Source organism: Heptranchias perlo, chromosome 3 (assembly GCF_035084215.1).
Source record: "Heptranchias perlo isolate sHepPer1 chromosome 3, sHepPer1.hap1, whole genome shotgun sequence".
In the NCBI taxonomy this organism is placed as follows: domain Eukaryota; kingdom Metazoa; phylum Chordata; class Chondrichthyes; order Hexanchiformes; family Hexanchidae; genus Heptranchias; species Heptranchias perlo.
This window is the reverse complement of record NC_090327.1, coordinates 120,902,135-120,916,365: the sequence shown is the minus strand read 5'-3', so window position 1 is coordinate 120,916,365 and position 14,231 is coordinate 120,902,135. Positions and strand designations below refer to the sequence as shown.

At 42.7% G+C, this 14,231-nt stretch overlaps 1 protein-coding gene across 2 annotated transcripts in view; it reads right to left on the bottom strand.

The window, feature by feature from the left end:
* Nucleotides 1-14,231, bottom strand: part of dpy19l1l (dpy-19-like 1, like (H. sapiens)) — an 85,777-nt gene that overhangs the window by 55,638 nt on the left and 15,908 nt on the right. For both annotated transcript variants that reach the window (XM_067981825.1, XM_067981828.1), the window contains exons 7-9: nucleotides 11,491-11,548; nucleotides 1,263-1,354; nucleotides 1,061-1,160 (exon numbers count right to left, since the gene is read on the bottom strand). In XM_067981825.1, coding sequence (XP_067837926.1) covers nucleotides 1,061-1,160; nucleotides 1,263-1,354; nucleotides 11,491-11,548 — 250 coding nt within the window. The remainder of the gene's footprint in view (nucleotides 1-1,060; nucleotides 1,161-1,262; nucleotides 1,355-11,490; nucleotides 11,549-14,231) is intronic.

Here is a 14,231-nt window from a genome sequence, read left to right as displayed (position 1 = left end):
GGCCGGGGGAAAGAGACCACGAAGCAGCTCTTCCTGGGGACTCCCAAACCTCAACGCAGTCCTTCAAACTGGGCCAACATCATGATAGACTCACCTGGTGCAACGGTCACAGCGGTTCCCCCCTCCCCTATTGCATCACCCTTACGCCTGCCTGACTGATAAACCAGTCCATAATGAGAAATAAAGTGGTGACATCAGCTCAGTATAGGTAATATATATGAGAAACAGTGCTCTGAGCCACAAACTACCCAGGAGCAGCACCCTGGGAGACCTCTGGCTATTACAATTTTAACCAAAGCATCAAGGACACTTATTTTCCACATCTACTCTAACTCTCTCGGCATTTTGCTTCATGGTGCATCACCTTGAATTAATTAAATACAACACTATACAAAAACAGATAGTGTACTTCATAAATCTCAGTTTCCAGGCCAAGAGGAACGTTAAATATATAAATTGTAGGTCTACAAGTAAGTGACAGGGTCCTTCTGCTTATATATCTCCACATAAAATTAAGAGTTGGGACCTTAAAAATATTTTACACTCAGCAAAACATTACAGTAGGTTTGTACAATGTCATCTTATTAAACAACAACTTGCATTTATATAGCACCTTTAACGTAGTAAAACATCCCAAGATGCTTCACAGGAGCATTATCAAACAAAATTTGACACCAAGCCACATAAGGAGATATTTATTAAAGCCGGAACAAGTTTGTAATGCATTGTGATTTTAGGTCATTCAGCACAACACAGGTAGTTGGTTGCAAAACAACACTGGCTGCTCATGAAATCTTTGAGTTTTCGATGTAGGATTGTATGTGAAGTCACAGAAAGATCGAGGTCTTAAAATTTAAAACCTTAAATATCAGTATAAATACCAAATTGTTTTATACCTTTTATATTTTCAGTAATGTTTCTGATCAAGAACCAGAGATGACACTGCGTATTAGAAACGTTCAAGTTTGTCTGTTTGCAATCATTTTAAATACCCATACTGATTCTTTTAATGTTGAAACTGCAATCTCACCCACTTAGTATTTTCACCAACATTCCTTACCTGTGTAAGTAGCACAAACTGTGCGAACTGCCATGGAAGCATGAAGAGGATATTCGCAATACAAAATGCAGCCAAGGACTTCCTTTCCACAGAGACGCTTCTATACAAAGAAAAATACGTACACATACAATCACAATGAATGCCATTTTAAGTGCACTGAACATAGCAAGGAATTCTCAAAAAGTAAGATATGGGTTAGTACCTTAGTATGCGGGTTAAAAGCAGCATCTGCACAATTAGGAATGGGTAGGAGAAGCTCTCACGGAGAGGAGGAGTCCACATGACTCTTGTGCACTATAATGAAAGCACAGCTTCTCAGTATACAGATTCTCAGTAAATTAAAATCCAATACGTTACTCAAGTCTTATCCTTTCACCAAATGAACTACTTGCTGCATTCCAGATTCCAGATGGGAACAACGACCTTAATGCCCAGTAACATTCCCCCAGATACTCTGCTTATGTTCTAGTTGGTAGTAATACCTCCTGGACCAATGTAAAAGTGTTTGGAGAAAATTCAACTATTCAGTGGCCAATCAAAATGTCATGGGAAGATAGCATGCAGACATGCAAGAATGCCATAAGGACCAAGTTTAAATATTGCAACACTGTAGCTGTAGTGCAAATGACATTTGTTTCCTTTCTAGCTGGCTGCTCTTTTTTTTAAACTCACCAATTTTCTCCTCTCCTCTTCTGAAGGTGTTTACTTCTTGTTGGGGTACGGTTCCATAGGTGTTGGGTGCCTTTCAGTACCAGAGATGAAGCTTGACAGCGTGCACTAGCTGGCTATTTGACCATGAGGGTCAATCTATCCTCACCTTCCTCATTTGTTCCTTCAAATTTCAACTCTGGCCCAGTGGTAGCACTCCTACTTCAATCAGAAGTTTGTGCTTTCAAGCCCCACTCCAGAACTTCAGTGTATCATCTAGGCTGACAGTGCAGTGCTGCACTGTTGGAGGTGCCATCTTTCGGGTGAGACGTTAAAACTGAGGCCCTGTCTGCCCTTTCAGGTAAAAGATCCCATGGCAAAGAGCAGGCGAGTTCCCAGGTGTCCTGGTCTACATTTATCCCTCAATCAACACCATCAAATACAGAATAACTGTTTATCTCATTGCTGTTTGTGGGAACTTGCTGTGCACAATTTGACTAACTTCAAAAGTAATTCGTTGGCTGTTAATGTGCTTTGGGATATCCTGAGGTGAAAGGCATTATATAAATCAAGTTCTTTCCTTTCCTCCTTTAAATCCAGGACTGCGCCAGATCACAAACCGCTCACAGGCCTCCATTTTCACCAACCACTCAACAGCCCTGGATTACCCAGGACCCCGCTGTTTCTGTTACACCCACGTTTCTCAACCAGGAACTTGATCCTGGCCCAACTCCTAGATTGGCCAGGGGGAGGGTGAACAGCCAGTAGTCGTGGTTCATATCGGTACCAACGACATAGGTAAAAAAAAAAGGGATGAGGTCCTGCAAGGTGAATTTAAGGAGTTAGGAGATAAATTAAAAAGCAGGACCTCAAAAGGTAGTGATCTCAGGATTACTACCAGTACCACGTGCTAGTGAGTATAGGAACAGGAGAATAGACCGGATGAATGCGTGGCTGCAAGGATGGTGTAGGAGGGAGGGATTTAGATTCCTGGGACATTGGGACCGGTTCTGGGGAAGGTGGGACCTGTACAAGCGGGACGGTTTATACTCGAGTAGGACCGGGACCAATGTCCTCGTGGGGGTGTTTGCTAGTGCTGTTGGGGAAGGTTTAAACTAGAGTGGTGGGGGGATGGGAACCTGAGCAGGGAGTCAGAAGGGAGTAAAGTTGAGAGCAGCAAGAGAGGGGAAGACCCAGGGGAAATTTACAATACAAATAGTACAAACAGTTGTTCAAGAACAAGTGAAAGGGAAAAGCGTAGAGCAGCAGAAAGAAAGTTTTCTTTAGGCACTACAGATAAAGTGAAAACTAGAAGGCGTAAGGCGATTAACCCAGCATCAAACCTGAAGGTCAGGGTAGGTTGTGTGGCCCAACTAAGAGTTCTATATACAGATGCACGAAGTATAAGGAATAAATTAAATGAACTACAGGTTCAAATTCAAATTGGAGGGTATGACATGATAGCTATTACTGAGACATGGCTGCAGGAAGGTCAGGATTGGGAACCAAATATACCGGGTTATAAAGGTCTACAGGAGAGATAGGGAAAATGGAAGAGGGGGAGGAGTGGCCTTAGTGATTAGAAATGAAATCACTTCAATGATAAAGGAGGATATAACGAGGGGTAAGCAGCCAACAGAGACCTTACGGGTTAAACTGAGAAATAGGAAAGGATCTAAGACTATAGTGGGAGTTGTGCATAGGACCCCTGGCAGCAGCTCTGAAGTGCTAGTTGTATAAATGCAGAGATTAGACAAGCGTGTAACAAAGGCATAGTGGTCTTAATGGGGGACTTTAACCTTCACACAGAATGGGAAAAGCAGACTAGCAACTGTCAGAAAGATAGTGAATTTCTTGAGTGTGTCCTGGATAGTTTTCTACATCAGTATGTCCTAGAGGCAACAAGGGGGCAAGCCATACTAGATTTAGTAAAGAACCAGATTTAGTTAACAGCTTAACTGTGCATGAACATCTATCCAATAGCGATCATAACATGATCGAGTTCAATGTAATGTTTGAAAGGGAAAAAAGTGAATCAGCTGTAAAGATTCTAGACTTGGGTAAGGCCAACTTCAATGGGATGAGACAGAGACTGTCCACAGTAAACTGGGCAAATCTGTTAATGGGTAAAACGACTGATCATCAATGGGAAATGCTTAAAGAAACATTTAACGTGATACAGAATCGGTTTATACCCGAGGGGCAAGAACTAGAATCATAGAAGTTTACAACATGGAAACAGGCCCTTCGGCCCAACATGTCCATGTCGCCCAGTTTATACCACTACGCTAGTCCCAGTTGCCTGCACTTGGCCCATATCCCTCTATACCCATCTTACCCATGTAACAGTCCAAATGCTTTTTAAAAGACAAAATTGTACCCGCCTCTACTACTGCGACTGGCAGCTCGTTCCAGACACTCACCACCCTTTGAGTGAAAAAATTGCCCCTCTGGACCCTTTTGTATCTCTCCCCTCTCACCTTAAATCTATGTCCCATCGTTATAGACTCCCCTACCTTTGGGAAAAGATTTTGACTATCTACCTTATCTATGCCCCTCATTATTTTATAGACTTCTATAAGATCACCCCGAAACCTCCTACTCTCCAGGGAAAAAAGTCTCAGTCTATCCAACCTCTCCCTATAAGTCAAACCATCAAGTCCCGGTCGCATCCTAGTAAATCTTTTCTGCACTCTTTCTAGTTTAATAATATCCTTTCTATAATAGGGTGACCAGAACTGTACACAGTATTCCAAGTGTGGCCTAACTAATGTCTTGTACAACTTCAACAAGACATCCCAACTCCTGTATTCAATGTTCTGACCAATGAAACCAAGCATGCTGAATGCCTTCTTCACCACCCTATCCACCTGTGACTCCACTTTCAAGGAGCTATGAACCTGTACTCCTAGATCTCTTTGTTCTATAACTCTCCCCAACGCCCTACCATTAACGGAGTAGGTCCTGGCCCGATTCGATCTACCAAAATGCATCACCTCACATTTATCTAAATTAAACTCCATCTGCCATTCATCGGCCCACTGGCCCAATTTATCAAGATCCCGTTGCAATCCTAGACAACCTTCTTCACTGTCCACAATGCCACCAATCTTGGTGTCATCTGCAAACTTACTAACCATGCCTCCTAAATTCTCATCCAAATCATTAATATAAATAACAAATAACAGCGGACCCAGCACCGATCCCTGAGGCACACCGCTGGTCACAGGCCTCCAGTTTGAAAAACAACCCTCTACAACCACCCTCTGTCTTTTGCCGTCAATCCAATTTTGTATCCAATTGGCTACCTCACCTTGGATCCCATGAGATTTAACCTTATATAACAACCTACCATGCGGTACCTTGTCAAAGGCTTTGCTAAAGTCCATGTAGACCACGTCTACTGCACAGCCCTCATCTATCTTCTTGGTTACCCCTTCAAAAAACTCAATCAAATTTGTGAGACATGATTTTCCTCTCACCAAACCATGCTGACTGTTCCTAATCAGTCCCTGCCTCTCCAAATGCCTGTAGATCCTGTCTCTCAGAATACCCTCGAACAACTTACCCACTACAGATGTCAGGCTCACCGGTCTGTACTTACCAGGCTTTTCCCTGCCGCCCTTCTTAAACAAAGGCACAACATTTGCTACCCTCCAATCTTCAGGCACCTCACCTGTAGCGGTGGATGATTCAAATATCTCTGCTAGGGGACCCGTAATTTCCTCCCTAACCTCCCATAACGTCCTGGGATACACTTAATCAGGTCCCGGAAATTTATCTACCTTGATGCGCGTTAAGACTTCCAGCACCTCCCTCTCTGTAATATGTACACTCAAGACATCACTATTTATTTCCCCAAGTTCCCTAACATCCATGCCTTTCTCAACCGTAAATACCGATGCGAAATATTCACTTAGGATCTCACCCATCTCTTGTGGTTCCGCACATAGATGACCTTGTTGATCCTTAAGTGGCCCTACTCTCTCCCTAGTTACTCTTTTGCCCTTTATGTATTTGTAGAAGCTCTTTGGATTCACCTTTGCCTTATCTGCCAAAGCAATCTCATGTCCCCTTTTTGCCCTCCTGATTTCTCTCTTAACTCTACTCCGGCAATCACTATACTCTTCAAGGGATCCACTTAATCCCAGCTGCCTAGGCATGTCATATGCCTCCTTCTTCTTTCTGACTGGGGCCTCAATCTCCCAAGTCATCCAAGGTTCCCTACTTCTACCAGCCTTGCCCTTCACTTTATAAGGAATGTGCTTACCCTGAACTATACTTGCCAAAAAAAAAGCCATGGACAACTAGAGGGGTAAGGGACAGTATAAGACATAAGGAAAGGGCATACACAAAGGCAAAAAATGGCACAGATCCTGGCGACTGGGAAAGATACAAAGATCAACAAAGGGTCACAAAACAGATAGTAAGAGCTACAAAAAGAGAGTATGAAAAGAAACTTGCAAAGGATATCAAAACCAATACGAACAACTTTTATAGTTACATTAGGAAAAAGAGGGTGGTCAGCAGCAGTGTTGGCCCCTTAAAAACTGAAAGTGGGGATATTGTCATTGACAATGGGGAAATGGTGGACATGTTGAATAATTACTTTGAGTCAGTATTTACAGTAGAAAAAGAGGGTAGCATGCTGGAAATCCCAAGAAAACTAATATTGAATCGAGGACAGGGACTCAATAAAATTAACATAAGTAAAGCAACAGTAATGAAGAAAATAATAGCACTAAAGAGTGACAAATCCCCAGGGTTTTAAAGGAAGTAGGTGAGCACATTGCAGATGCCCTAACTATAATCTTTCAAAGTTCTCTAGATTCAGGAACTGTCCCTCTAGATTGGAAAATTGCACGTCACTTCACTTTTTAAAGAGAGAGGGAAACCAGGGAATTATAGACCAGTTAGCCTAACATCTGTTGTGGGGAAAATGCTGGAGTCTATAATTAAGGATAGGGTGACTGAACACCTCGAGAATTTTCAGTTAAACAGAGAGTGCCAGCATGGATTTGTGAAAGGTAGGTTGTGCCTGACAAACCTGACTGAATTTTTTTTGAAGAGGTGACTAAAGTAGTGGACAGGGGAATGTCAATGGATGTTATTTATATGGACTTCCAGAAGGCATTTGATAAAGTCCCACATAAGAGACTGTTAGCTAAGATAAAAGCCCATGGAATCGAGGGAAAAGTACGGACTTGGTTAGGAAGTTGGCTGAGCGAAAGGCGACAGAGAGTAGGGATAATGGGTAGGTACTCACATTGGCGGGATGTGACTAGTGGAGTCCCGCAGGGATCTGTCTTGGGGCCTCAATTATTCACAATATTTATTAACGACTTAGATGAAGGCATAGAAAGTCTCATATCTAAGTTTGCTGATGACACAAAGATTGGTGGCATTGTTAGCAGTGGAGATGAAAACATAAAATTACAAAGGGATATTGATAGATTAGGTGAATGGGCAAAACTGTGGCAAATGGAATTCAATGTAGGCAAATGTGAGGTCATCCACTTTGGATCAAAAAAGGATAGAACAAGGTACTTTCTAAACGGTAAAAAGTTTAAAACAGTGGATGTCCAAAGGGACTTGGGGTACAGGTACATAGATCATTGAAGTGTCATGAACAGGTGCAGAAAATAATCAATAAGGCTAATGGAATGCAGGCCTTTATATCTAGAGGACTAGAGTACAAGGGGGCAGAAGTTATGCTGCAGCTATACAAAACTCTGGTTAGACCGCACCTGGAGTACTGAGAGCAGTTCTGGGCACCGCACCTTCGGAAGGACATATTGGCCTTGGAGGGAGTGCAGCGTAGGTTTACTGGAATGATACCCGGACTTCAAGGGTTAAGTTACAAGGAGAGATTACACAAATTGGGGTTGTATTCTCTGGAGTTTAGAAGGTTAAGGGGTGATCTGATTGAAGTTTATAAAATATTAAGCGGAACTGATAGGGTGGATAGAGAAACTATTTCTGCTGGTTGGGGATTCTAGGAGTAGGGGGCACAGTCTAAAAATTAGAGCCAGACCTTTCAGGAGTGAGATTAGAAAACATTTCTACACACAAAGGGTTGTAGAAGTTTGGAACTCTCTTCTGCAAACGGCAATTGATACTAGCTCAATTGCTAAATTTAAATCGGAGATAGATAGCTTTTTGGCAACCAAAGGTATTAAGGAATATGGGCCAAAGGCTGGTATATGGAGTTAGATCACAGATCAGTCATGATCTTATCAAATGGCGGAGCAGGCACAAGGGGCGGAATGGCCTACTCCTGTTCCTATGTTCCCTATGGGCAGAGATGGGATTGGGAGAAAATGTAGATTGGTGGGGTTAAGATCTCTCAAAAGGGGAGGGATTTTTCTGCTAATGATTTTCACCTGTTGCTAAATATTCTTGCGCTCAGAGGACTTAAATCCTATCATACAACAGTGACTACACTTCAAAAGTACTTCATTGGCTGTAAAGCGCTTTGGGGCGTTCTGAGGTCGTGAAAGGTTCTATATAAATGCAAGTTTTTTTTTCATAGAATGCTCAGAAGATAAAATAACGCATTAGAAGTACTAAATGCTACAAGTGGACAAATTTAACAGTGAACCAATTTAGTTCCAGGGAGGGTCAATATCACTCATATTATTGCCTCACTTCTCTGCCACTTGTGGTTGTCAGGGTGAGGAAAGGATTGGACTTTGTTTGGTCCCCCCCACACAGTCAAATAGCCTGATGGTTACTGTTAAGACTCTCACATGAATGAAGGCCACTTGGATGAGGTATCAGAGGGTGACTGGCCCCTCTGCGACAACAAAGAGCTTCAGGAGGAGAGCAGAGGGGGGAAACTGGCAGAAGGTGAGGAGACAGGAAAAGAGAGCTATATTTCCACTTTAAGTGTGGTTCTTGGCAGATTGATCAAAGGGCAGCAGTACTTTTCATGTTAGTGGGCTGGAATATCCTGCATTTCATCCGAGGAAATCAGCATGCTGGGATGGATAAGGGAATTACAAAATTACAATTAAAAACTCTATTACTTCCAGATGTTGAGTTTAGAATGGGTAATAAAATTAATCAACATATTTTAAACACAGCTGATCCACACTCAGTGGGAAACCGTATTGCCATTTTGGGCATGTGGTGAATGTGCTGAATATTCCTGTGTTAGAAGTGCCATTATATGAACATAGCCATTGAAGTGTAGGTCTGGGTGGGCAAAGAGGCACTAATATCATATACTGACTGTATATTTTTCTCAAATCCTAAAGCATTTGTTTCACCTTCTAGTCCAAAATGAAGATTGCAATCCTGGTGTTAATGAGAATAGAGAAAGTACACAAATGTTTAGATTTTTTGAGTGAGGGGTTATCCCCCAGTGTATGTTTAACAGACTCAGTTGCTAATGGTATTTTTTATCACTGATGTTACAGTAAAGCTTGCAAATTTTCTGCACCAATGAGGATGTTTGACCTTACTCTCCAAAACCATTTAAAGAGAGTGGCCGCAGATGTCAAAACATATAGATTTTATCTGAACGTGCTCTATCTTGGCACAGTGGTTGAGACACTTTGTTTAAAATGCTGTGGTCCCAGCAATGCTTAACACTCAGTCATAGTTCATACATGTAATGAGTTTTGACAGTTCATAGCAGAGCCCCGAGTTAGGCCACAGCACAGAAATCTTGTGCCTCCACAACTAGCATGCCTCCTTCTAGGTGACCACAGACCATCGAAAGTACCTTGCACATGCAGGAAGATGTCTCAGAGCAGTGTCCTACGAGGAGGAATGGGATACAATGGACCCCGAGCATGGTGACAGAGGAGGGGAATGGAGAGGTTTGGATGAGGAACTGAAGGTACAGTTTGGGGGCTTTTGAAAGCTGAGAGGGAGGCGCCAAGATAAATAGACCTGGGTGTAGAATTCCAGACGGCAGAGTAGCTGAACAAGTGGCCAATAATGATAGGGCATGGAGTGATGAATGGTCCAGTGTTAGAGGAGTGAGGGGTGCATGCAATGCTGTAATGCAGATAGTCATCAAAGTAGAGCAGGACGAGGCCATAGAAAGGTTTGAAAACTAGATGCCAATTTTCAAATTGACACATTGGGACTTGGGGAGCCCGTGAAGTTTGAATAGGACTTCAGTAGGGGGATGGAAGAGTGTGGGACTTAGTGCAGGTGAGGACATAGGTTACTGCACTCTGGATGAGTTGAAGCTTCATCAATGATCATAAGGTCAGGAGTGAAGCTATTCACTAACGATTCCAGCATTCAGTTTGATGCGCAATGGCTCCAATTGCAGCCCATGCCAGCCTACTGCAAGACCAGGACAACGGCCAAGTACCAAGTAATGACCATCGCCAACAAGAAAAAGTCCAAGTACCTCTCCCAACCATCAGCTGATCATCATCACAGAGTCCCTCACCATCTACTCCTGGAGATCACCACTGACCAGAAGCTTAACTGGACCAGGCACATGGTTATAACAGCAAGACAGAGGTTGGATGGGCAATAATTGCCCCTATCCCAAGAACAAATATAAAAGAAAATCCTTGGCAGCAACATAGTACCTTCAGGGAGTTGGGTAAAAGCGGAACCAGGACAGATGGACTGCAGAGAAGACACACTGGACAGGGATGGAGTGGTCAACTGTGTCCAAGATACACAGGCTGAGGAGGAGCAGGATTAATATTGAGCATTGGTCAGTTACATGGAATGTCTTTTCTGACATTGATCAGTGCAGTCTCTCAATCGTGGGTGGGTGAAAGTCAAATTGAAGTACTTGAATTATTTTTTTATTTGTTCATGGGATGTGGGCGTCGTGGCAAGGCCAGCATTTATTGCCCAACCCTAATTGCCCTCGAGAAGGTGGTGGTGAGCTGCCGCCTTGAACCGCTGCAGTCCATGTGGTGAAGGTTCTCCCACAGTGCTGTTAGGAAGGGGGTTCCAGGATTTTGACCCTGCGACAATGAAGGAACAGCGATATATTTCCAAGTCGGGATGGTGTGTGATTTGGAGGGGAACGTACAGGCGATGGTGTTCCCATGTGCCTGCTGCCCTTGTCCTTCTAGGTGGTAGGAGGTCGCAGGTTTGGGAGGTGCTGTCGAAGAAGCCTTGGCGAGTTGCTGCAGTGCATCCTGTAGATGGTACACACTGCAGCCACGGCGCGCCGGTGTGGTGTAGGGAGTGAATGTTTAGGGTGGTGGAGGGGGTGCCAATCAAGCGGGCTGCTTTGTCCTGGAGGGTGTCGAGCTTCTTGAGTGTTGATGGAGCTGCACTCATCCAGGCAAGTGAAGAGTATTCCATCACACTCCTGACTTGTGCCTTAGTTACAGTCTCTTTTGTTGGAGATGGTCATTGCCTGGCGTGAATGTTACTTGTCACTCATCAGCCCAAGCCTGGTTGTTGTCCAGGTCTTGCATGCGGGCACGGACTGCTTCATTATCTGGGGGGTTGCGAATGGAACTAAACACGGTGCAATCATCAGCGAATGAGAGGAGTATGGTTGCAAGGTTGCAACACACTGCAGGACTTGAGAGGAAAGGAGGTTTTGAGTTGGAGAAAGTGGACGGGCTTAGTGTAGGTTTCCTGAGGAGGAAAGTGACGACATTGCTTTTGAAGGAGATGGGAGAGCTGCATGCAGTACAGTCAGCTGTCACTGGGTAGATGGCAAGCTGTTCCCTAAATTTCCTAGTCCAAGCGGAAACGTTCAAATACAGGAGACCTCAGAACGTGATGCTGAAATAAACATGGGAGAGTTTAAGGAATTCGAAAAAAGTAATTTTTACACTTACCTCACCGTGGTTAAAAAAAAAGCAAGCTACAGTGATCACACCACCAAACCTGCTCCCGCTGGGGAAAAAAAGACAATTAAATCATTTACAATTTGATTCTTCTATTCTGAGTATCCAATTTTAATTTCTTTTGAAGTTTCATAGGTTGATAACCATTAATTATCTTAATAAGGGGCAATCTCCTCTTCAGTAAGATGTAAACAGACAGCACACTGTAAGGAGATGCTCCTTAGTCTTATTCCTTTGTTAGAATTTTGTTCTCACCTTTTGAACTACTTTTGAAGTGCCGTCACTTATGTAGGGAATCACAGCAGCCAATTTGTGCACAGCAAGATCCCATAAACGAGATCAATGACCGGATAGTCTGAGTTGGTAATGTTGATTGAGCGATAAATGTTAGCCAGAACACTGGGGAGAACTCCCCTGCTCTTCAAATAGTGCCGGGGATCCCTGGCGTCCCACCTTGAGCAGGCAGACGGGGCCTCAAACACTGCCAATAGCAGAGTATCTGCTCATTCATTCATTTGCTGGTTGGTGGGACATGGCTGTACTCAAGATGACTGCTGTGTATTCCTATATAATAATAGTGACTACACTTCATTAGTAAATCAACGACTGTAAAATATTCGTGGCGTCCTGAGGACGTGAAGGCACTATATAAATGCACAATTTTTTTTCCCCCTTTGCATCAGCTGAATGAAGCAGCTCAACAAAATTGCAAATATTCAACTTAAGACTTCCCCCTTCTCGGTCAAATGCCAACCATTACATGCATGGAAATCCATAGCACACCAGGTTTTTTTGGTGTTTTTGACAGCAAGATTGGCCAGTGTGTTCCGGGACTTGCTGTTTGTACACCCCAACACCTTCTCCCCTGTCTGGCAATAGAAAATGCCTTGACAGCACTAAAATCAAGGGACGATTACTAGAACTGCTGGTCAATAATTGGGTGGTATCCATAAATTTCTTTTAAAACAAGAAAATACAGTTTACCATGAATTTTTCACCTTAATGTAACTTTGACAGGAAAAACAATGTAATAAACATATACTAGGGCTAAGATGAAAACCTGAAAATGCTGGAAATGAGACATAAAATTAAAATACAGGAAATACACAGCAGGTCAATCAAATTTTGCAAATAAACCAAGATAATTCTGATGAACAGCCTACGCTCAAAACATTAAGCTTTTCTCGCTACAGACGCTAATTGACCTTTGTATTTGCGATATTATATAATCACAGTAGATTCGCACAAGGGATTATAATATTCAACAGTACAAACACATTACATTCCACAGAATGCTGGTATGGATAGTGTGGTACAGGAGCGGGACTTACGGGTGGAACAGGGTGTAGATGGTGAAGTTTGTTGAGCTGAGGTTTATAAAGGGTGAAACCTGGGGGCCCTGAATTAATTGGCACAAATGAGAAATTTTGTCCCTGAACAGACACTAGATGGATGTAAATGGAATTTAAAGCAACCAACTCTGGAGGAAGGCATGATCAAATATTTGGAGATATGGCTTTCTTATCTTGATTAGAATATTTTTATAGAACCATTTCATCCAATACTTAAAACCGACCGACTTTGTTGACTTCAGGTAAGATGGGGGGGGGATGCCACAGAGAGCATCCAGTAACTGCCATTGTTTGTTCTCTAGTTAGCCTGTTTAGATATCAATAGAAATTCAATCTGTTTTCATAAAACAGACCTCGTGAAGTTTAATTTTACTGATACCCATAAGGACCAGGTTTTATAAACCAAAAATACTGTGAAGTTTTGAACTGACCCGTTGTGTGGATCGCCCCTTCCAGTTGGACATTGTCTACCATTTGAAAATAAATTTGGGAAGAGGCTGAACAGATTACCCAGATGCGGGAGGCCATTAATAATACATCTAGTAAACTACATAAACTGGCAAAGAAAGGACATAAGACGGGTAACGGGTAAATAAGTATATAACGGCCAGTTCACAAGTTGTGCAATATATTAGGATACCAAACAGAAAATAATTACATAGAATTACATGGAAATTACAACATGGAATCAGGCCATTCGGCCCAAGCAGTCCGTATTGGTGTTTATCCTCCACACGAGCAGTATCCGAATCCCACGTGCCCGCTCTATTCCCATATCCCTTTATTCCCCTTTCCTTCAACAACCTATCGAACCTAGACTTAAACAGTCTCTGCTTCTATCACTAACTCCGCTGCATTCCACAGACTCACACCCTCTGTTTATAAGAGTTTCTCCTGCTCTCTGTCCTAAATCTCTTACATTTAATCTTATATCTATTATATCTATGTCTCCTTGTTGTGAATCTAACCAGATGTATGAGCAAGCTGAGGCTGTAATACATATATGAAGAAGCTGGAGAGGATTAAATGTCACACATGGAATTGAATAGAGTCTACAAAACACAACATCCACCTTAAAAGGGGAAAAAAGCTGTTTTCAATTAACTCTAAAAACACAATGATCAAAAGAACCACTTATAAAACCAGTAAATGGTACGATGCTGGGTCTGTCTATCAGGAGTGCCCTCTGGTGGAGGTAAACCCATTAAAGGATTCAATTCACTCCACATTTTGCTGCACATTAAATCAGTAGACACAACTTAAACAAAGGAACAGGTTAATTACAATATCAATGTCAAGAAATACCCTCCTAGTCATATGAGACTCACCAGGACTTTTTCTTTTTAAAGTCTCCTTCTCTAAAGCTTAAGCCTCATTCAA